Genomic DNA, 22,878 nt, shown 5'->3' with positions numbered 1-22,878 from the left:
AGCCAGTCACAAAGACAAACGCTGCGTGGTTTCACGTACATGCGTTTCTAAAGAAGCCGGATTCATAGAGATAGAAAAGAGCATGGTGCTTACCAGCGGCAGAGGGGTGAAGGTCTGGAGATTGCGTGGTGGGACCCGAGCAGTAGCCATTAATCCCTCCAGGGGGAAGTGCGTGCTGGGACTGGAGCAGTAGACATTAACGTCTCCAGGCCGAACTTCGGAGCCAGCAGGGAGCTTCCGGGGGAGGCGCGGAGGCTGCTGGTCTAGCACCAAATTGGGAGCGTAACCTCGGGATGCCTGGGCTATCTGACCTCGTGAAGGCAATTATAACTGATTACAGTCAAGAGCTTAAGTCTCCCTGCTGAAAATACGGGGGGAAATGTCTGTCCTGTTTCTTAGAGCATTTCTTTAGAAAACTTGTATGTTTGGGGGCACCTGGGTGGCTCAGTCGGTTCAGCATCTGACTCTTGGTTTCTGCGGGTTCGAGCCCTGAGTCGGGCTCTGTGCTGACAGTGTGGAGCTTGCTCAGGATTCTCTCTCTCTCTCTCTCTCTCTCTCTCCCTCTCTCCCTCTCTCCCTCTCTCCCTCTCCCTCTCTCTCTACCCCTGCCCCGCTCACTCGCGCACGTGCACTCTTTCTTTCCCTCCCTCTCCCTCTGGCCCTCCTGGGATTCTCTCTCTTTCTGGTGGCCTTTCTGGGATTCTCCTTCTCTCTCTACCCCTTGCTCACTTGGGCCCTCTCTCTCTCAAAAAAAATTATATTTCGCCAACATTATGGAGCCAGTACTTGGCTTAGTGCCCTTGAGGGAACATAAGGGCTTTGTATTCCCCCTTCACAATTTTACTGTATCAGGTGTAGGAAATTTCGATCTCCCCTCTCTTTGCTCTTTTTCTCTCTGTTTCTCTCTGTTTCTCTTTCATATACAAACTATCCTCAATTTTTGTGCCTCCATACTGACCTTCACCTCCCATCCCTAATGTGGAGGGAGGGCACAAAGCTGTGACCGTGTTTAGGGGCAGTCTTTCCATTAATTGTCCCCATCCCTTACACCATTAGGGACCTCTGAAGAGCAGAATCTCCCTGATGATATCTCTTCAATATACAGATACAGGGGATCCCTGGGTGGCTCAGCCGGTTAAGCACCTGACTTCGGCTCAGGTCATGATCTCATAGTTCATGAGGTCAAGCCTCAGTCGGGCTCTGTGCTGATCCTTAACTGACTGAGCCACCCAGGCGCCCCCAAATTACATTTTTTTAAAAAAAGTAAGCTCTAATACCCAACATGGGGCTTGAACTCACAACCCCAAGATCAAGAGCCACATGCTGTACCAACTGAGCCAGCTAGGTGCTCCACGAAAGTACATCTTTCAATAGTGTGCATCCATTTCCTCATTTCTAAAAGATGGATAATAACATAACCTTCAGATTTACGCTACAGAGGACCCAATAAGAAAGGAAGAAATCTGCCTTGGAACTGAAATCATGCTTAAAGATTGACTATTAAAATATTTTTAGGACTTCTACTTCTTGATGAAGTAGCCATCACCTATCTTGCCTGTTCATCAAAAAAAAAAAAAAAATAGGGAAGGTGAATAAATACACAAAATAACTCTGAGATATTGCTGTACAGGACTAATACTAACACGCGATACAGGACTGTGGTATCCAAAAGACTGAAACAAACAAGTCTAGCCACATGATTGCTGACGCATTGTGCCTAGAAGTATCCTCTGGACATCTACCCAGGGAGTACAAACCCAAGCAGAGCACAACAATTTCAACAAGACGTAGATGTGGGAATTCAGGAAGCTGGGTTCGTGCCCTCTACAAATTCAGAGTAGGATAGACAACTACAGGGAGCCATGCAGAAAAGAGCTCCAGAATTGCAGAAATCGTGACGGGAGCTTTGTGAAATTTATGAAATATATGTGCCCAGGGAGGCAAGAAACTCTGTAAACCTCATTCAAGACAAACACAAAGAAAACCACACGATACTAGAAATGGATATTAGAGAGTGATAAAGGATCCCTACTTTCCTAGCCATCCCAAGAAAATTAAAACTGTCAATTCACCTAAATTGAGATAATTGGACCAAGGGATGGGTATTGTTTTTCAGAATTTTTTTTTTTTTAAATCAGGACATAAGTTTTGGAATTCAATAATTCTGGGAAATTTTTCTTTCTCCATTTATGTTGAGTCTTTCCATGTCTGCTATTATTATAGAGCGTACGTATTTTACAAAAGAATTGGTCTTACTTCTCTAAAGAAGACACCCGGATGGCCAACAGGCACATGAAAAGATGCTCAACGTCGCTCCTCATCAGGGAAATACAAATCAAAACCACACTGAGATATCACCTCAGCCACCAGTCAGAGTGGCTAAAATGAACAAAACAGGAGACTATAGATGCTGGAGAGGATGTGGAGAAACGGGAACCCTCTTGGACTGTTGGTGGGAATGCAAACTGGTGCAGCTGCTCTGGAAAACAGTGTGGAGGTTCCTTAAAAAATTAAAAATAGACCTACCCTATGACCCAGCAGTAGCACTGCTAGGAATTTACCCAGGGGATACAGGAGTGCTGATGCATAGGGGCACTTGTACCCCAATGTTGATAGCAGCACTCTCAACAATAGCCAAATTATGGAAAGAGCCTAAATGTCCATCAACTGATGAATGGATAAAAGAAACTGTGGTTTATATATACAATGGAATCCTACTTGGCAGGAGAAAGAATGAAATCTGGCCTTTTGTGGCAACATGGATGGAACTGGAGGGTATTATGCTAAGTGAAATAAGTCAGGCAGAGAAAGACAGATACCATATGTTTTCACTCTTATGTGGATCCTCAGAGACTTAACAGAAGACCATGGGGAAGGGGAAGGGAAAAAAAAGAGGTTAGAGTGGGAGAGAGCCAAACCATAAGAGACTCTTAAAAACTGAGAACAAACTGAGGGTTGATGGAGGTGGGAGTGAGGGGAGGGTGGGTGATGGGCATTGAGGAGGGCACCCGTTGGGATGAGCACTGGGTGTTGTATGGAAACCAATTTGACAATAAATTTCATATTTAAAAAAATAAAAAAATAAGTAAACATTAAAAACAATAAAATACAATCTTAAAAAAAATAAAAAAAAAAGAGACTCTTAAAAACTGAGAATAAACTGAGGGGGAGTGGGAGGGAGGGGAAAGTTGGTGATGGGCATTGAGGAGGGCACCTGTTGGGAGGAGCACTGGCTATTGTATGGAAACCAATTTGACAATAATTTCCATATTAAAAAAAAAAGAATTGTTCTTCCAGGTATCTTCCCTGGGTCTACTGAACCATCAAGTGTGATCTTTTTTTTTTTTTTTTTGATTTTGTTTTTAAATAATCTCTGCACCCAACACGGGGCTCGAACCCACAACCCCGAGATCAAGGATTGCACATTCCACCGACTGAAGCAGCCGGATGCCCTTCAAGTGTCATCTTCACCTGCAGCACCACCCAGGTTGTTGATTGTCTCAGTGGATTATACATATTTGATTCATTTTTTTTCTGACTTTCTTTCTGTCAAAGCCTCCCTCAACTCTCCTGTGGTACACACGCAGACCATCACGGCTACTACTAACCCCATCTCCTGAGTCACTGTCTGAATTGAAGTTTCCCGTAGGAAAGCCACAGACTGACATGTGGCCTGGACCCAGTTATGGCGGAGGAGAGCGGACAGAGCCTGACTTTGCAGAACCGGTGGTTTCCCTTCCTGTGTAGTAGCTGATGCTGTTGCCCTGCGACAAGGGCTTCTGAGCTCCAGAGCACTCATGAGTGTCATGAGTGGGTCTGTCTTCTTGTGACGACTGTCTGCCCAGTTTGCCGTGACACATCTGGGAGGTGTGGACTGAGACACTACCATGCCCCTGGGGATAATTTTCCTTCTTGTACTTGGTGAGTACGGCAGGGAGAGTTGGTGAGGTTAGAAGGGGAAGAGAATATACTCAGGTTCATGTCTTGGGTTCCTCTCATGGGACTCTTCCTCTGTGAGGTCCTAGGGCCATTTAACTACTGAGGAATCACCCATCTGGTCACTTTTACTCAACTTGCATCCAGGCAATGCCCTGATCTCAGGTGTTTGGAAATCACTGAGTTATAGGGTAGACATCGCTTACCAGGCATATCTCTATTTCAGTGTGTTGTCTGGACCAAAGGATTTGGGCACAAAATGGTGAGTGTTTCTTCCCTTTTCCACCTAGTCACGTTGAGTCTGACTGAGTGCACTGTGGGATAAGTCTCAGGAGCCTTGAACTAGTTCCAACCCTTGACCCACACCATCCCTCACCCACAGTCTTCATTTTGTTTATTTATGTTTAAAAATTGTGGTAAAATTGGGGTGCCTGGATGGCTCAGTCTGTTGAGCGTCCGACTGGCTCAGGTCATGATCTCACGGTTGGTTGGTTTGAGCCCCGCGTCGGGCTCTGTGCTGACAGCTCAGAGCCTGGAGCCTGCTTCGGATTCTGTGTCTCCTTCTCTCTCTGTCCCTCCCCTGCTCGCACTCTGTCCAACTCTGTCTCTCAAAAAATAAATAAATGTTAGAAAATAAATAAAATATGGTAAAATACAGTTAACATAAGTTTACCACCTTAGCTGATGTTAAGCATGTTTCAGTAGTGATAAGTATATTCACATTGTTGTGCAACCAACCTCCAGAACTTTTCATCTTGCAAAACAGACACTCTATACCTGTTAACCAGCAACTCCCCAGTTCTTCTCTCCCAGCTTCCAGCAACCACCACTCTATTTTCTGATGCTATGAATTTGACTTCTCTATATACCTCATACAAGTGCAGTTAGACAGTGTGTGTCTTTTTGTGTCTGGCTTATTTCATGGGATATTGTCCTCAGGGTTCATCTGTGTTGTAGCACATGCCAGAAGGCCCTTCCTTTTCAAGGCTGAATATATTCCATTGTGTGTATAGAACCGACCCTCGATACCTGCTCTGGTCATGATCTTACGGCTCGTGAGACGGAGCCCTGCACTGGAATCCATGCTGAGTGTGGAACCTGCTCGGGATTCTTTCTCCCCCTCTATCTCTGCCCCTCTCCTCTGCTCATGTGCACCTTCTCTCTTTCTCTCTCAAAAAAAAAAAATTAAAAAAAAGGAAAGAATCTGCCAGGGTCACTGATAATAATATTGAAGGGAAACATAGCTGAGAGTGACACTGAAAACAGACACAGAGCACAGGCCCATGTCTCCTCGTAGATAAGGGATCAATTCTCTCTGCCTGTGCCGGGCACTTTCCATTTGCCATTGCCTTGGTTGCTTCCAGCTTCCTGATTTACCGAGAGGCCAGCTCACGGGAGAAAGCACTCTTGCTCAGCAAAGAGACAGTAGAGAAAATCCAGACCTCAACATGTGCCGAGTCTGAGAACTTGTGCAAGCAGTTTCCTACCCCTGAATGCCAAGTTCCTTCTTTCCAAAATGGGGATAGCAATAGGCTGTTGCATCCATGAAGACACCACACACCTGTAAAGCTCAGGGAACATCACTTTGCTCAGATTTGATATCATATAAAGTTATCAGTTGCTGGATAACATTTATTGAGATTTTCTCATGTGCCAAGGACTAGTCTTGGCCAATTGCACATATAGTCTCCTTTCATGCTTACTGCTTCTCGATGAGCTAAACTGATGCCTTCATATTCTGGATATATTGAATTCCTGCTGTAACCTCAGCATTGTTCCCCTTACTGGGGACATGGCTTTGAATAACCCCCTTACATGGGGACATGACAGGCAAAGAGATCCCTGCCCTTTAATGGGAGGAAAGATAAAATTAACATAATAGAGAACTTGGAACATGTGCTATGTTAGAAGGTTTTTAATGCTCAAGAGGGGGGCGCCTGGGTGGCTCATTGGTTAAACATCTGACTTTGGCTCAGGTCATGATCTCACAGTTTGTGAGTTTGAGCCCCCCATGTCGGGCTCTGTGCTGACAGCTCTGAGCCTGGAGCCTGCTTTGGATTCTGTGTCTCCCTCTCTCTCTGCCCCTCCCCTACTCACACTCTGTCTCTCTCTCAAAAATAAATAAATATTAACAATTAAAAAAATGCTAAGGAGAAATATTACTAAAGGGCAGTAAGGGGAACAAGGATAGCAGTGAAAGTGATGAGGAAGAGACCCTCAGGGTTGATTTTCAGGTTGAATGTGGGTGGTGGAGAGGAAACCACTCAGTAATAACACTAAGGAATAAGTTGCTCTTAAATTGTTGGTGGAGAATGAGATTGGATCCAGAATATTTCAGGAGCTCTATTTTGGCCCTAAGGAGGGGAATGTCCCACAGGAGATGACTCACCCAGGTGAGCAGCTCACAGCTCTGGGTGAACTAGTCTAGACTTTAAGTGAGGGGCATGTGTATGTGTGTGCTTTTTATTCACGGTGACTACACAGGGCGAGTATATAGAGAAATGAGACCTAGGTTGGAGCACTGAGCCCAGAGGTTTCCATGCATAATTTTAGGAGTTTGAGGTTGAAGGAACATTCAAGGAAACCATAGGAAAACCAAGACCATGAGCGGCTAGAAGTCAAGCGAAGGTCATTTCTTAAAAGTTTTTATTTATTTTAAGAGAGAGAGAGAGAGAGCCAGTGCAAGCTGGCGAGAGGCAGAGAGACAGAGGGAGAGATGGAGAATCCCAGTCCGGCTTTGTGCTGTCAGCGCAGAGCCCGATGTGAGGCTCAAACTCATGAACCGTGAGATCATGACCTGGGCTGAAGTCAAGAGTCGGACGCTTAACTGACTAAGCCACCCAGGCGTCCTGTGGAGGTCATTTTTAAGCAGGCTGATGTCTGTTGTGACATGTTAATGATTTTATGTAAATATAGAAATGAGCTCCTTCTTACAGATGAAGAGACTGAACCTCTCTTTTCATCTAGAGATGCGGGGTTGAGGTGGGGGCACATCTGGGACTCACGTGCTGGACTCTAACCCACACCCACATGGTGTTTTGCTCCAGGGCCTCTTAAGGAAGCGGGATGCTGGGTTTCTTGTCATCTCAGACTGTTTCTCCTGCAGTGACCACTTCCCAGCCTGACATCTGGGTAGTGCCCAGTGCTGTGATCCCCTGGGGCAGTTCCGTGAGCATATTCTGCAGGTGCAGTTATCTCCCATCTGCAGAGACAAAGACCCTCTGCTCTGTGGTATGACAGAGTACCACACAGTGCTCTGCAGGTGGTTGAGTTCTTAATCCAGAATGTGACCTACGTCAATGCAGGGGTATACTGCTGTGTGCACGGGAAGCAAGGAGTCTGGTCAGAAGTCAGAGACACACTGGACCTTGTGGTGACAGGTAAGGGACACCCCAAAGGACACTGTCCCCCAGCCTTGGTCTGGGCTGCCCATGACACTGGACCAGCTTTGCCCCTATCACAGACCCCTGCCCTCCCACTTTATCCATCTGGTTCTGGTCTGTGTTCTGATATGATCCCAAACCCCTTCAGGGAGACGGCTGGAGCCCCCAAGGGACTGCACATCATGGGGACAGACACTCATCTTTCCCTATATGACCACTCTCTGGTCTTGGGTCATGGGAAAGTAAGAAAAGCGGGTGTTTTGTCCTGGCAAGGGGTGAATTTCCCCTTGACTTTGTCCTTCCTTGTCTCAGGTCAGACCAAGAGAATGATGGCTTTGGGTATGGCTTCCCTCTAATAACTAGCTCTACTATGTTCCAGGAGTGTACACGAAAGCACCCTCCCTGACTGCTCATCCAGGCGCCAATGTGACCTCCGGAGAGACTGTGACCCTTCTTTGTCATGTACATAACTATGACACCTTTCTCTGCAAGAATGGAACCGCTGTCTGTCCCCAGGACTATTTATATTAAGATCACAACACATTCCTCGTCTCCCCTGTGACCTCAGCCCATCAGGGGACCTACAGGTGCTATGGTTCTTTTAGCAACAATCAGTCCCGGTGGTCACTGCCCAGCGATCCCCTTGAGCTTTTAGTCACAGGTGAGGAATGTCCTAGACCGGTCACTTCCATGTCTGTGTGCTGGGATGTCCCACGAGGTGACTGGGGAGGGAGCTCCAAGGCCAGCTGTGTGAGGTGTTTCTGGTGTTGCAGAACATCCACATCAGGGTCACTGTGGGAATCTCTGGGTCATGCTGAGAAAGCGGTCTCAGGGCACATGTGCCTTTTCTCAATTCATGCAAAGTCGCTATAGGTGCTAGGGGATATCCCGGGAACACTGAGCACAAAGAGATTGGGCGCTTTTCATAACCCTCCTCAAACCCTTCCCAGATGTTGGTACCTCCAGAGGTCGTGACACAGAAGTCAGGGGAGGTCATAATGTCAAGACTCTTTGTGTCAAGCTTTCTGTCTGTCCGACTGCAAGCTGATGATGCTGGGTTGTGAAAATGACCTCTAGTAAACTGAGTCCAGTAGGGGAGGGCCACAGAAAACAAGAAAGCAGTGTCTATGTGATGGGTTATGTTCAAGACTTCACGTGAACAGGCAGGGGTGCCGAGCCCATTTTTCTGTGGGGGGCTCAGTACGCTAAGCCAAGTATTCCATTGGAGTGGAATCTTGGAAGATGAACAGGTGTGTTGCACGTTGGTAAGCAAATGGAACTATATATAAGAAATCAAGGTGATCAGAGTCGGGGGGGAATATGAGAGGAGGCAGCAGGCTGAGGCTGGGATGAGGAGGGGACACAGCGGAGCACCGACTCAAATTGGTGAGTACACTCAGAAGACTGGCAAGGACGCCGGGAATACGGAAAGTTAAATGTGCAAGACTTCCAGCATCTGCTGATGAATGTTCAATATATTTATGAAGCCCAGAAAGCCCCTCTGAATTCCTGAATAGCATGTGACTTTATTTAAACACACACACACACACACACACACACGTGTGCTAGATTATGTCCAACACAAAGTATATATAAAAATATAACTCACAAAATTATATATTATCATATTTTGTATTTAGCATATATATTATACGTTATATAGTAATATATTATACGATATATAGTGATATATAGTAATATACAGTTATATATTATATTTTGTATTTAGCATATATAATATACGTAATATAGGGAGCATATAGTTTCACATTTATATCCTGAAATGCATGTCTTCCGCATCTGTCGCCTCTAAAGTTAGGACGTGACTATAGTCTGACTGGCTGACTCCGTTCTTTTCACCTCCTTGTAAAACAACGGTGCGTCTCATGTCAGCAGTCTTCCATGTTGGTTGAATCGCAGCAAACGATATCAAAAATTCCATTTCTACAAAGCGCTCTTGAAACCTGTGACTAAAAACCCTGCCCTCAGACCACTTCTCCAGCAGCGACATCCCCGTCTTCCCTTTCTTTCCAATGGAGTATTTTTGTGCCAATCTCGATTCCCCTTTCTTTCCCATAAAATCCACACCGAATGGGTGAACACTTTCTGTTGTTTCTACTTTGGAAGGTGATGATGAGTTTGCAGATTTTTCTCCACACCCTCAGGTGTTCTCAGGTACCTTCATATATCACTGGGTTCCAGTTACATCCCCCCACGTGTCTTCATCTTCCACCACTGCCCGATGCCGTGCTCCCTCTTCACCGCACTTGAAGCCATCCTTTCAAAACCCATTCCATTGCACCATGAGCCTATGCAAGTGCTTCAAAACCTTTTTTTATTTTTTGGCACTTTGAGTGAACAATTCAGCTATTTCTACAGACCCCAGTTCCAGTTTGTTCTGACCCCTGCTTCAATTTCCACTTCACCCGCTTCTTTCCAGCTATACTCCCTCTGCTTTTGCCCTTAGTCTAGAATGTTCTTTTTGCCAGTCTTTCTCCCCTTTCCACCTCTCAGAATGCAACCCCAAAGTCTCCAGCTTTCAAGTTCTTTCCCTGATGCCCAATGGAGAGTAGAATCTCATCGCATTTTCAAACCACCTCTGGCTATATGGAAAGTATACTGAGAGTAGAGGTAGAAACAAATCTTTAACAAATGGGGTTGGAAGGTGGACCTTCAGTTTCCAAACCCCTTGTACCCTGCGGGACTGGGACATGCAGAACAATTCCATCCTATGCCACGTTAGCCTCAATATCCTTCCTCCCTGGGACACTGTAATCACCTCTCCCCTTTTCACTGGGCCGGGGGGGGGAGGGGTGTCTCTGGTCTCAGATTGAATGTGGCATTATTGTGGTTGGAGCTGAAGTTTGATGAATTTCTCTCTACCAGTTAGGTGGCCAGGCTCCCCTTCTATGCTGTCCCTGGTTGAGTGTCTCCTAAACCATGTGACCTTGAGCCACATGTTCCTACCACTTCTGAGAGAACACAGACAGCTGCTCATAGCCCTGTGATACTAGACGTTTATGGACGGTAATCTGTTTAGCAACTCTTTGTACCTCTCTACCATTCTGAGGCTTTCATGGGCTTCCCAGGGTCATGTGACCAGAAGTTGAGCTCATAGCAGGGAAGTGGAGAACGTCTCAGGCTCTGATGACCCCACCTTTCCCTTTGCTTCCCCTTCTCTTGGCCATGCCCCTCATCATGGCACTGAGGTCAGGGTCAGCAGGCAGGTGCCATGTCTTTGTTAGGATCCTGAACAAATTCTGTACTACGTTTTACATCCTCTGTGTGACCACCACCCCACGTCAGCACTCTTGACTTGGGGAGAAGACAGATTGTGGTTTGAGTTTTACTATTTATGCCTTGACCCAGACACTCTTGTTCAGGGAACCACCTGCAGCCTCACATTTGATCAGAGTGAAAAAAGAGACTTTCAGGTCATAAGAGGGGTCTGACTGAGCCTATTTGAATTTGGATGATGTGTGGTTTATGTGTGATCTTTGTATTGTTGGGGTTGAGGGGATATGCTGTTGGTCCCGTATTAAATTCTTTCTTTTTCCCACAGAATCGTTACCCCGAGATTACGGAAAAGAGAACATCCCAGATTATACAACACAGAACATCATCCAGTTTAGCCTTGGTGGCCTGCTCCTCTTAGTTATGGGGCTTCTACTGCTGGGAGCCCGGAAGAGCAGAGAAGGTCTGCAAGGTGCAGTTAGGGAGCCCCCAGGCTGAGCAGTAACTCTTCATAGCACCTCATCAGAATGAGGGAATCTAGAGATTCTCAAAGGACTTGGGCTCCATGAACTCTGCATGCCACGGAATGGTGTAGAGTCCCAGCAATTGTGCCAGAAGGAGAGACTTCCCAAATCCCAGATCATATTCTCTTTCTTTCTCTTTCTACGGCTCGATGTGACATCTGACTTCTGCCTCAGTGTCATTCCTGAATCCTTTTTCTTTGCAGATGTTTCTCCATAGGCCTGTTGTCCCTCCTCAGCTCCCGATCCCTCAACATCCACTGGCATCCCTCCTTTTCATGACCACACTCCTCTTACCCCATCAACCTGGGGTAGGTACCACACCCCTTCCTTCAGCCCTACCTCTCCTTGTCAGATGATGACACCAATCTTAGATCTAGCCTGTGTTTCTCTAACAATAGTTGATTTACTAGTGATTTCTGGATATCTTACCCACAAGGGCAAAGGAAATGATACAAGGTCATTGGCCCTCCCCTTTGCAGTCTTGATTCATCACACTGCCTGGGCATTTTCTTCAATAAGGCCACATGCCACGGTAACGTCCCCAGAATAAAGGCTACCATCTCACCACCGTCCATAATATCCACATTGACCTTCACATGTGCTCTGCCTCCCAGGGCTGGGTCATGCTTCCCTCAGTCCACTTGATTACACTCCATTGTGGCAGCAGCTTTATGACTCAGGGATATCACTGTAGCCTACACTTATAAGCACAGAACGACATTGCTTCTCGGGCTTTTGGCTAAGATCAAGTATAAGCAAAGAACGTGAGCAATTATATGGCCAATCTGGTTTGTTTCCGTCTTTTGGGCATCATCATCCAACACTGCATGTTACCCAATGCCTGAAAGAGTTGTTTTGTAAATTTTAACCTCTATTTCTTTGTTGAAAGGCAAGACTAGTTGTGATCATGCACTTCATGAGGTTGTAGTAGGAATCTTAAACTTTTTTAAAAGTTTTATTTAAATTAATTAATTTTATTTCAATTTAATTTAAGTTTTATTTAATTAAATGTTTATTTATTTTTGAGAGAGAGAGAGAGACAGAGCGTGAGCAGGGGAGGGGGAGCGAGAGAGGGAGACACAGAATCGGAAGCAGGCTCCAGGCTCTGAGCTGTCAGCACAGAGCCCGCCATGGGGCTTGAACCCAAGAACCATGAGATCATGACCTGAGCGGAAATCAGAGGCTTAACCAACTGAGCCACCCAGGTACCCCAATCATTCACACATTTTGAATTACAGACACAAAAATAAACTGTAGAGAGACAGTGTGTGTGAGCAGGGGAGAGAGGCAGAGGGAGAGGGAGAAAGAGGGAGAGGGAGAGGGAGAGTTCCAAGCAGGTTCCATGCCTAGCACAGAGCCTGATGTGGGACTCAATCCCACAATCCTGGGATCATGACCTGAGCTGAAATCGAGAGTCAGAAGCTCAACCAACTGAGCCATCCAGGTGCCCCAAACCAGATTATTATACGAAATCATCTTGCTATTAAAAACATCTTAAGAGAAGTAAAGACATATACTTTCCCTTTTATATAAAAAAAGGCCGGGACGCCTGGGTGGCCCAGTCAGTTAAGCGTCTGATCATGACTAAGCTCAGGTCGTGATCTCGCGGTTTGTGAGTTCGAACCCCGCGTCGGGCTCTGTGCTGGCAGCACAGAGCCTGGAGCCTGCTTTGGATTCTGTGTCTTCCTGTCTTTCTTCCCCTCCCCTGCTTGTGCTCTCTCTCTCTTAAAATAAATAAATATTAAAAAATATATAAAAAAGGCTGTATAAGATATCAAATGCCTAAGAATTTACATATTTCTCAGATTAGAAGAAGGTCATTGACCATTCCAAGCAAATTAAAATAGTCCTTTCAAGTGAACTGGGATGATTGCCCCCTCAGAGATTTCATTCTTAGGTGCAGTAATTCAGGGAAAATTTTCTCCATGACTTAGTTGACTCCATGACTTTTCACACACACGATCACTACAGAGAAGCCACGTCCACAAGTCTCCCAGACATACTCCCTGGCTCTACATTACCCTCCACCAAATTTTCAAGACTGATTTAGGTCTGTGGCTCCATCCATAACAGTTTCACTGATTTCCACATATTAGATTCAGTCTTCTTTCACTGCATCTCACTTCTGTTTTTTTGTTAAACCTTCTTCAACGTCCTGTAGCCGAAATATGGGTCACTGTTAGGAGCATTACGCACATCTCCAACGTCTTTGCGGTTGTTGAGATTACAGCAGGAAACCCACAGAGCAGCTCCTGCCTGAGTCCAGTGTTCCGGTGCAGGGTCAAAAGGCAGAGCCATGTCTTGCAAAAGCAGAGTTGCTCTTTGTGTTTAGCAGGTGCACATCATGCTCTGTGAAGGCTCAAAGCCCCAGGCTGTTCGACCCGTGGGTGTGTCCTGCTGAGAACACTGTGGGTCCAGTGCTATGTCCCTGGGGTTCACTTTTCTGCTGGGACTTGGTGAGTGTTGCAAAGGGGGTTGTGCGGGAGGTGGCAGGGGAAGAGAATGCAGACACTGAGGTCCCTTCCATGGGATTCTTCTCTGGGAGGTCCTGGGCCAGTTGGTTATAGAAAGATCACCTGTAGGGTCACCATTCTCCTATTGAACGCAGGTCTGGTGTCCAGTATCAGGTGTTTGGGGATCACTGGTTTCTAGGGTAGACCTCTCTCACCAGGTCTCTCTCTGTTTCAGTGTTTTGTCTGGAACAAAGGATTTGGGCAAAAAATGGTGAGTGTTTCCTCCTAAGCAGTTCTGACATGGGCTGAGCTTAGGCAGCTTTGGTTGAGTCCCAACTTTCAACCTGTGTCATCCCCTCACTAACCCTCTTCAGTTCTAATTTTTAAATTCGCATCATCACACCCATTTTTGGTGGAAAGTCTTTTTCCTTCTCCAGAAAGCTGCCGGATGCCTGGCTCTTCCCTATCAGCACGGGTGAGTCAAGAAGGGGACCTCCAGGTCCTTTAATAACACTGAGAGGAAACACAGCCAAGGCTGGCACTTAGAAGGCAGACGCAGAGAGCTGGGGAGCTTGCCTCACGTCCCCAGTGGATCTGAGGCTGTCGCCTACTGGGTGTGTTGGGTGTCCTTTTCCATTGGGCAACCCCTCAGCTGCTTCCAGGTCCCTTCCCTAAGGAGGGGTCAGCTCACAAGGATGGCACCCTTGCTCAGAAGACAGACCTGAAGCAGAACGAAGACCGCAACGTTCGGTAGTCCTGTGACTTTTTGCAAGTAATTTCCTGTACTTGAGCCCTGAGTTCCTCCTCCTTTGTAACATGAAATAACGACAGAGCGTGGCACCAGTTAAGATACAAGGCATGCCAAGTTCAGAAAACAGCCTCAGATGAGGTACCATTGTGTAAAATTAACAATGGCCACATAAAATTTATTGGGGTTTTGCCCCTGCTGAGTGTTGTTCTCAGCTTTTGCATACATTATCTTATTTTAATCTTAGAACTCCTCCAAGAGGTAAGTTAATTCCTTCATATTGCAGATATACTGAGCCTTTGGTGTGACCTCCACATTGTACTTTGTGTCAGAGGAAAGGGCTTTGAATGCCCAAAAATGTCTTTGCCCTCCAATTGAAGGGAAATAATGTTAATAAAATAGATAACCAAGATCTATAACATGTGAGGTGTTTAATGCTAAAGAGAAACATGAAGAATGAAGGGGGGCCCAGAAAGTGTGTGTTTGGGGAGGGGTGCATTGGAGGAAGGCATTCCCATGTGGACACTACAGTAAAGTCTGGAGCGGGGAAGGGAGGCAGAAGCTATCAGGGAGAACACCCTTACATGCAGGAAACAAATGCTGATGTGGTTGTGCTGATGTGGAACTAACTAGGCTGGTCATCTAGATGCAGGCCAGTGGGTCTGGAGGATGGGCAGCAAGTGAGAATATTGTGTGTGTGTGTGTGTGTGTGTGTGTGTGTGTGTGTGTGTGTCGGGCGGTGAGATCAGGGAGCCAAGAGCTTGGTAGAGCAGGGCAAGAGGTTACTCAGAACGAGATGGGGCTACTGGGGCTGTGAGTGGAGAACTGAGTTAATGGGACTTATTAAACAGGATCACAGTCTTTGGTGTTTGCACGAAGGCATGGGGGGCAGTTGGGGAGTTTTGTAGAAGAAGGGGACAAAGTAAATGCAGTGATCTGATGAGAGATAATGGTTTCTCAACCCCGGGGGTGGTAACAGCAGGTGGTAAGAACATAGACCCACAGCGTTCATTTCCAAATAGGACACGAGCAGTGGCGAGAAACCAGTCAGCAATGATGCCAAGGAATGCCAGTTATTCTTAAATTGATGGGGAAGACTAAGTTGGATTGGATCTTTGGGGGATATATCAGGAACTCTAATTTGTATACAACTAGTTGAAAATTCCCAGTGTACATGAGAAGTTCACAGTTGGATAAATCAGTCTAGAGTTCTGGTGAGTGGTTATATTGTGTATGTGAGACACACAGGAATACTACACGAGTATCTATGGATATATAGATGTCTATGTATAGACCGATGACAGAAAGCCATGTTGGGACAACCCAGGAGTGAGTACATACAGAAAGGAAAAACAGATTGAAGGACCAAGCCCAGAGGCATCCCAAAGTTTAGTGGCTTGGAGATGATGAGAAACAGCGAACCAGACTGAGAAGTGTGTGCAGGACAGAAATCAAGAGTGTGGGGTCCTGGGAGACAAATCACCTTCATCAGGCAAGGATTTCAAATATTGGCTCCGGGGGTCCCTAAAAGACCAGGTTCAGCCACTCACCACTGACAGACTCCAAAGGCAGAGACATAAGCAGTGGTGGACAGGGATTTATCTCAGGGAGGCCAACCCTGAGAAGACAGTAGACTAACATGTCACAGACTGTCTGCAGGGCACTGAGAAACTTCCAGGTTTATATAAGGAAAGTGGGGGCAGAGGTTGGTGGGGCCACGCAGCTGGGCAGTAAAGGCCAGGTTGATCACTGCCTTGGGGTCAGTCATACAGGGTCTTTATTGCTTGAGGAGATAGTTTTTGTTTCCTTCATGGGATGCTTTGCCCACCAGACCTTTTGCTTGAGTTAAGAGATAAGCCAGAAAGAAGAACTTAAATCAATTAGAAAGTACAGACTGAGGTCAAACTGGAGTTGATAGAACTTGTCTCTCGCCTCCTGGGGATGGAGAAAAGGTGTTTCCTGACATCAGCATGTTTGGGGTTCGTGTCCCGTTTGTCTTCCAGGATTATTACCCCAGCCCTCCATCTGGGCACTGCCTGGGGCTGTGATTCCCCAGGGCAGTTCTGTGACCATCCGCTGCAGGGGACCTCCAGGAGTAGTCAGATGGCAGCTACTTAGAATAGGAAGTTTCATCTCACAGTACGACAGAACCTCAGATGGATCCCAGGGAGTTTCCACGTTTTTCATCCAGTCTGTGACATACATCAATGCAGGAATTTACTACTGTATATACTGGAAGCAAGGAGCCTGGTCAGGACGCAGTGACCCATTGGATCTGGTGGTGACAGGTAAGAGACACCCCCAAGGGCACATCCTTAGCTCCTATCTCTGCTGCCCACCACCCTAGACCCGACGTGTCCCTATCATAGGACCCCTGCCCTCTGTCTCTGCCCTCCCACCTTATCCATCTGGGTCTAAATCTCTATGTTCTGACTGTGGTCCCATATCTCTTCAGGAAGGTGGCTGGAGTCCCCAGGGGACTGTCATCATGGGGACAGATACTAAGCTCCCCCTCCATATATATGGCCACTGCCTGGTTTCTGGTTGTGGGAAAATGGAAAAGTGTTTTTCTTGTCCTCATAATCCCTGTAGAGGAACAATTGTTGAATTTCAACCTACCTTCTCCCTTCTTTCTTTTAGGTTCCAACAAGAGAATGGTGGTGTTGTGTGTGGTTCCCTGATAATGTTAAGAGGCTCTCTTCTCTTCCAGGCGTATACAAGGACACACCCTCCCTGACTGCTCTTCCAGACCCCAATGTGACCTCAGGAGAGAACGTGACACTCCTTTGTGAAACAACTCCGTACTATGAAATCTTTAATTTGACTAAAGATGGAAGGAATGTCTCTCCTCAGGATTTTTTACGTCAGGACCATAACACCTTCCTGATCTCTCCTGTGACCCTTGCCCATGGGGGTATCTATAGATGCTATGGTTCTTCTAAAATCTACCCTCACAGCTGGTCACTGCCTAGCAACCCTGTTAAGCTTTCGGTTACAGGTGAGGAAAGAGGCTGGACAGTTAGCCCTCTGCGCTCTGCTCAAGGATGTCCCTTGTGATGTCTGGGGTGGGGAATCTCTCCCACATTGCCTGAATAAGATAAGCTGGAAAGAAGAACATACTCAATCGGAAAGTACAGACTGAGGTCAAAGTGGAGTTGGTAGAAGTTGCCTCTCACCTCCTGGGGATGAGGAAAACGGGTTTCCTGTGCACTGTATAAGAGGACCCCTGCTAAGATCACTCCATTCAATGTAGAGACCCTGAAACTTAGTATTTATTAGGACAACTTGGCATAGATATAGGCACATTTTCCTTGGGAAGAAAGGTCTTTAACCATCTATACGAAAGTGCTCTGTGATCTGGGGTGGTGGTTCTTGAGAAGCAGAGTGAGTGGTGGGTGTGTGGGCACGTGGTCATCCTTTACACCCTCCTTGATCATTTCCTCAGGCAGTTCCATCTGCAGGTGAGTGGGTGACTGAGTATCATCACTAGGCGATAGTGACAGAAAAGGGAAAGGAAGGGCCATACTGGTTTCTTCATCCAAGACTATTCTCATAAGCCCTGCATCATCCAAAAAAGATTCTGGGACCAGAGGAGTGTGTCTCGTCAGCCACCAACACAATGGAGGATGCAGAAAATTTACAGAAGAATGTCCGAGATGGGCTTATGATCAAGATCCCACAAGGCTGTGGGCGCTGCAGACAGGGGCAGCTCAGCTGTCTTGGTGGATGGGGGTGGAGTTCTGTAAGCCATAACTTTCCTGGCTGGCTGACACTTTTCAGGGTTTCAAGGGAGGGGATCAGGTCCGAGCATGGGGAGCAGAGGGGATAGACACACAGGTGTGAGACAAGCATGCCTGGTGCCTTCTGGGAACTACAGGTTAGTTGTGGGAGGGTGCATGAATTAGGGATGGACAGATGGACACAAGGAGTTAGGGACCTGAGAAACAAATGGCAGGGATAGAGTAGAGAAGGGGGTAGTGGTGACTGGAGAAGTTTGTGCATGACCAGCCTGCAGGCAGGGTGCTGTGTAGAATAAAAATAATACATTTTAGTTGTTCAGTATCTGCTGATGGCTGCTAACTTATCACTCCCATCAAAAATGCTCCTCTGGGTTTCATATCCATGGATTATTGTACATCTACTCAGATTCCTATTAAGCATCTCAGGAAGGCTCTTAATCAGTAAATCTCAAAATCTCCTCCTTATACTGGTCTTCCTATCACAGTAAGGTCCATTCATCCTCTCCAATGATCAGGTCACCAAGAATATTTGATGCTCCTCTTCTGCTCCCAGTGCCCACATACTCCATCACCAAACCTCAACTGTCATCATTTCTATCCTCGAAAACTCCTCAGGTCCATTTCCTTCTTTCTCCCACCACTCCCACCACCCCATTGTTAAAACACAGCCACACCCTGCAGCACATTCCCTGATGCCTTATCTTTCCACCTGGCTACTTAAATCCATGTGTCACACAGAAAATGCAGTATTTAAAAAATACATAGCTCTTTGCTTGTCAATCCCTTTGTCACTATTACATTTAGACCTAAACCCAGACTCTTCTGAGCCACTCTTCCCGTCCTTCTGTGTGTGGGCTCTTTCTCACCTCTGAGTTGGGCTATGTTACACTGTTCCCTCTGTCTAGAGGCAATTCTCCCTGCACTTCAGAGATCTAGGTGTTTCTTATCTTTCAGGGCTTATCCCCAAAGAAACCCCTTTATTTAAAAATATAATTCGGCATAAATGGTTTTGCCCTATAATTTATCTCTATGTGTAAAAATACTTCTAGACCATAGATTCTATTGTTGGGCGTGTTTACTATGGTTTCCCAAACATTCAATAACTTGCCTCAAGTAGGGAAGGCAAACGTTAAATGTTTATTAAATGGATAAATTAATCCAGCAAGAGCTCAAAAACAGACCTTTACTGTTTCCTAATTCCTAGATCCACCTGCTCCTGGAAATGGACACCTTCCCATTGTGACTGGGATCTTGGCCATCGTTGTCTTACTTCTTCTCTTCCTTCTCTTTCTCTTTTACCAATGTTGGCATCGGGTCAAGCATGGTATGTCCTGATGGTGGGAGGGTTAACCTGAGAGGGCTTGGTGGATCCCCTACCAAGACTCTGATTACTGACTCTCCTTAGGGAATATTGATTGTGAGACCGAGAACCAGGTGAAGTATAAGAGGTAGGAAAATTTGGACTCCCCCAGTAGAAAACCTTCCGCCTTATTTCTCAGACTTGTCTTAATACTTCTATCTTTTCTTTCTCAGCTCCTTCCCAGTCATGGATTTCCAGGAAGAAAATCAATGTAAGGGGGAGTGAGAAGGAGGAACAGCTGGGGTGGGGAAAGGATGTGTTTGGGGAAGACAGAAGGCAACTTGGAGGAAGCAGACAAGGTGGGGGCATCACCTTACTGGACATGACATCACTGCCCTTCCCTGTTTCAGTCAACTGTCTCTGAAATAAATACACACACACACACACACACACACACACACACATATACATATTATAGGACTGGGTAGTTTTAAGGCTCTTTCTGGAGGCTTACCCCCACATCTTTCCTTGCAGATGATGTCTCAGAGGACATCCAGCCTGAGAAGGACAGACAGATGGCTATGCAGGTGAGTCTCTCCTTACCTACCTACTCTCCGCCCCAGTAACCTTCCACAGGTGCTCTCTTTTCACTTTGTACCTCCATGCTGACAGGTCCCCATAGAGGAAGACTCTCAGGAGGTGACCTATGCTCAGCTACACCAGGAAACCCTTAGGGGGAACGTGGACATGCTACTCTCCCACACCCATGAGGATTCCTCTGGCCAGCCCTGTGTGTATGCCACCCTCAACTTGTCCTGAGTTTAGAGCCAGGACTGGCTGTGTAGACTCCAGTGTTCAAGTGCTCCTTAAAGAAGGTCAGCTCCATGGGGTGTCCTACTCATGTTCCTCAACATCAGCCATCACCTTGGAGCTCCCCAAGGACTTAAGACTGGAGTCAACTTGTCAACTGTCAAGAAATTCTGGGCCCCATCAAATATCTCTCAACAGATTCCTGGTCCCTTGTATATTTACCCATTCAGTTGCCTATTCAAGATATGTTTACAAAAGTCAACTCTTTCCTTGGATCTGTGATGGGGATATACATATTATGAAGATATAGTTTTTAGTCTCAAGGACTCATGATTTATTGAGTGAGGCAAGCCCATGATCTGACCCTTGGAAAGCAAAGGGGGTGACCCACTGGAACAGGTGTAAGGATGCTTTGGGTCACTGAGCAGACACAATGTCTAGGAATGTTTAAAGAGCGCTCATTGGTATAAAATACAAGGAGAAGTCAAGAAATAAGAGTCAGTTTGGGCACAGAGGACATTCCTAATGGCATTTTGGTACAATGTTCTAGGTGTCGCTGAGAGTTGAAGCCTTCAAAGTACTGAAACTGAATAAGGAAGCTTCTTTGTGAGGGAACCAAGTTGCAACCAATTTGGCCACAGGATGGGTGGGTTCCTCCTGGGGAGGGGAATGGTGTAGAGGGCATTTGGAGGGGGGATTTATGGTTTCCACCTGGTTTTGATGAATTTCTCTTTTTCAGTTATGCAATTAAAATAAATAGGACATAGTTTTTAAAAAGATATGAATGAGAAGGAGAGGCCCTGGAAGCTGGTATGAACAATAACTTTTTCAGTAACTTTTGACAAAAGGAAGTAAAGTAGAAAGCTAACAGCAGGTGTAGTGAGAACCGGAGAGGTGGTTTGGAGTGAGGGGTACGAGAAGTAGTGGGGGATTGAGCATGTGTGTTCGTTGATGGAATTAACCGAGGGGAGGAAACAATGTGGATGACGCTGGGGAGGGAGGGACGGTTGACACTTGGTGGGATGGACTATCAGGTGAGAGTTTAGACTCTGGAATAGATGAGCTCACCTGGGTTCAGACTCTCCTTTGGCAACCACCAGCTGCATGATGGTGCATACATTTAAACATTCTTCTTTAAGCTGGAATTTAATTTAATTTAAGCTGGAATTTTAATTTACAGAAGGGAAACTCCAAGCTCAGGTGAGCAGGCGATAGATGCTTAACCTCTTTAGGCATTAGAGAAAAGAAACTGGCAAAGATGAGGAGGCTAGGGGCGCCTGGGTGGCGCAGTCGGTTAAGCGTCCGACTTCAGCCAGGTCACGATCTCGCGGTCCGGGAGTTCGAGCCCCGCGTCGGGCTCTGGGCTGATGGCTCAGAGCCTGGAGCCTGTTTCCGATTCTGTGTCTCTCTCTCTCTCTGCCCCTCGCCCGTTCATGCTCTGTCTCTCTCTGTCCCAAAAATAAATAAACGTTGAAAAAAAAATTAAAAAAAAAAAAAGATGAGGAGGCTGGGCCACCTCAGGTTTTGGGTGTGTGGGCACCTTCTTGTATTGCTGGGAGAAGGAACTGGCACAGTGAGTGTGAGGTGCCATTTGGCCGTGAGTAAAAGATTGGGCAATTTCCCGTTGGAAATGTAAACATAATTTAAAGATATTCTCACATGTGTCCATAGGGGCGTCTGCAGAATGATATTTAGCTCAGCATTGTTCACAGTAGAGATATTTGGATACAATGTGTCTGTCCCTTATTAGGACACTGTGGGGATTACTGTGTTGAAGCAAGTAACTGTGCTGTAGACATATGAGTGGTCCATAAACCCCGAGTGTGCAGTGGAAAGATGAATGACTTCCACAGCATTAACATTTGCAAGACGCAAAATAAAGTTCTGCAAACACGAACAAATTCGCACGGACTGTGATTTCAGAGCTGCTCCTTGAAGCTGGAGAAACGAAATGAGAACCACAGGGCAGAGAAAAATCACAGAAGACGTCGATTACCTGGATGCATGTGTGCATGTGCTAAGCCAGAGGTGATCGATCGATTACTCAGCTCCCGGCATCCACGCTTCAAGTAGAAAAATACGTTTTCTTCTAAGCTCAGGTTTTCCCATTTGAGTAGGACTAAAGCTGTATCTGCTTCTCAGTCTTGTGTGAGGGTCAAAGGAGGTGGTGTCTGAAAAGTGAGTCAGGTTACAAAGAAATATTTGGGCACCCAAGTTTCTATCTTTTTTTAAAAGATGTTTGTTTATCGGGGCACCTAGTGGCTCAGTTGGTTAAGCACCCAACTTTGCCACAAGTCATGATCTCACAGTCCGTGAGTTCGAGCCCCATGTCGGGCTCTGGGTTGATGGCTCAGAGCCTGGAGCGGCTTCAGATTCTGTGTCTCCCTCTCTCTCTGCCCCTCCCCCGTTCATGCTGTCTCTCTCTGTCTCAAAAATAAACATTAAAAATTTTTTTTAAAAAATAAAAAAAATTTTTTTGTTTATTCTTGAGAAAGAGACAGATCATGAGTGGGGAGGGGCAGAGTGAGACAGGGAGACACAGAATTCGAAGCTGTCAGCACAGAGCCTGACATGGGGCTTGACCCCACGAACTGTGAAATCATGACCTGAGCTGAGGTCGGACACTTAACCAATTGAGCCACCCTGGTGCCCTTATTTATTTATTTTTTTAATGTTTGTTTATTTTTAAGAGAGAGAGAGAGAGAGACAGAGTACAAGTGGGGGAGGGGCAGAGAGAGAGGAAGCACAGA

General features: G+C 46.2%; 1 protein-coding gene and 1 long non-coding RNA gene across 3 annotated transcripts; both read left to right on the top strand.

Moving 5' to 3' along the window:
- The first annotated feature begins 3,808 nt into the window (after nucleotides 1-3,808).
- Nucleotides 3,809-10,934, top strand: LOC124527722 (uncharacterized). Its single transcript, XR_006965952.1, has 5 exons — nucleotides 3,809-3,921; nucleotides 4,163-4,198; nucleotides 6,984-7,316; nucleotides 7,699-7,980; nucleotides 10,882-10,934. It is a non-coding gene; the product is annotated as an uncharacterized LOC124527722 (long non-coding RNA).
- Nucleotides 10,935-13,392: 2,458 nt separating this feature from the next.
- LOC124527721 (leukocyte immunoglobulin-like receptor subfamily A member 6) lies at nucleotides 13,393-20,451 on the top strand. Of its 2 annotated transcripts, XM_047100892.1 has the most exons (9): nucleotides 13,393-13,533; nucleotides 13,766-13,801; nucleotides 16,282-16,566; nucleotides 16,989-17,276; nucleotides 19,223-19,342; nucleotides 19,424-19,466; nucleotides 19,552-19,589; nucleotides 19,853-19,905; nucleotides 19,991-20,451. In XM_047100892.1, the coding sequence occupies exons 1-9, from the start codon at nucleotides 13,500-13,502 to the stop codon at nucleotides 20,135-20,137; spliced, it is 1,044 nt and encodes a 347-aa protein (XP_046956848.1). In that variant the 5' UTR covers nucleotides 13,393-13,499; the 3' UTR covers nucleotides 20,138-20,451. The 2 variants fall into 2 exon arrangements, with proteins under 2 accessions (XP_046956848.1, XP_046956849.1); XM_047100893.1 differs by lacking the exon at nucleotides 13,766-13,801 and having other exon boundaries at nucleotides 13,410-13,533.
- The last annotated feature ends 2,427 nt before the right edge of the window (nucleotides 20,452-22,878 follow it).

The sequence above is a fragment of the Lynx rufus genome, unplaced genomic scaffold, assembly GCF_022079265.1.
Source record: "Lynx rufus isolate CCGP_SWC_20201006 ecotype Redwood Valley unplaced genomic scaffold, mLynRuf1.p SCAF_54, whole genome shotgun sequence".
Lineage (NCBI taxonomy): Eukaryota > Metazoa > Chordata > Mammalia > Carnivora > Felidae > Lynx > Lynx rufus.
The sequence above is the reverse complement of the archived record's forward strand: the minus strand, read 5'-3'. Positions and strand labels throughout refer to the sequence as shown.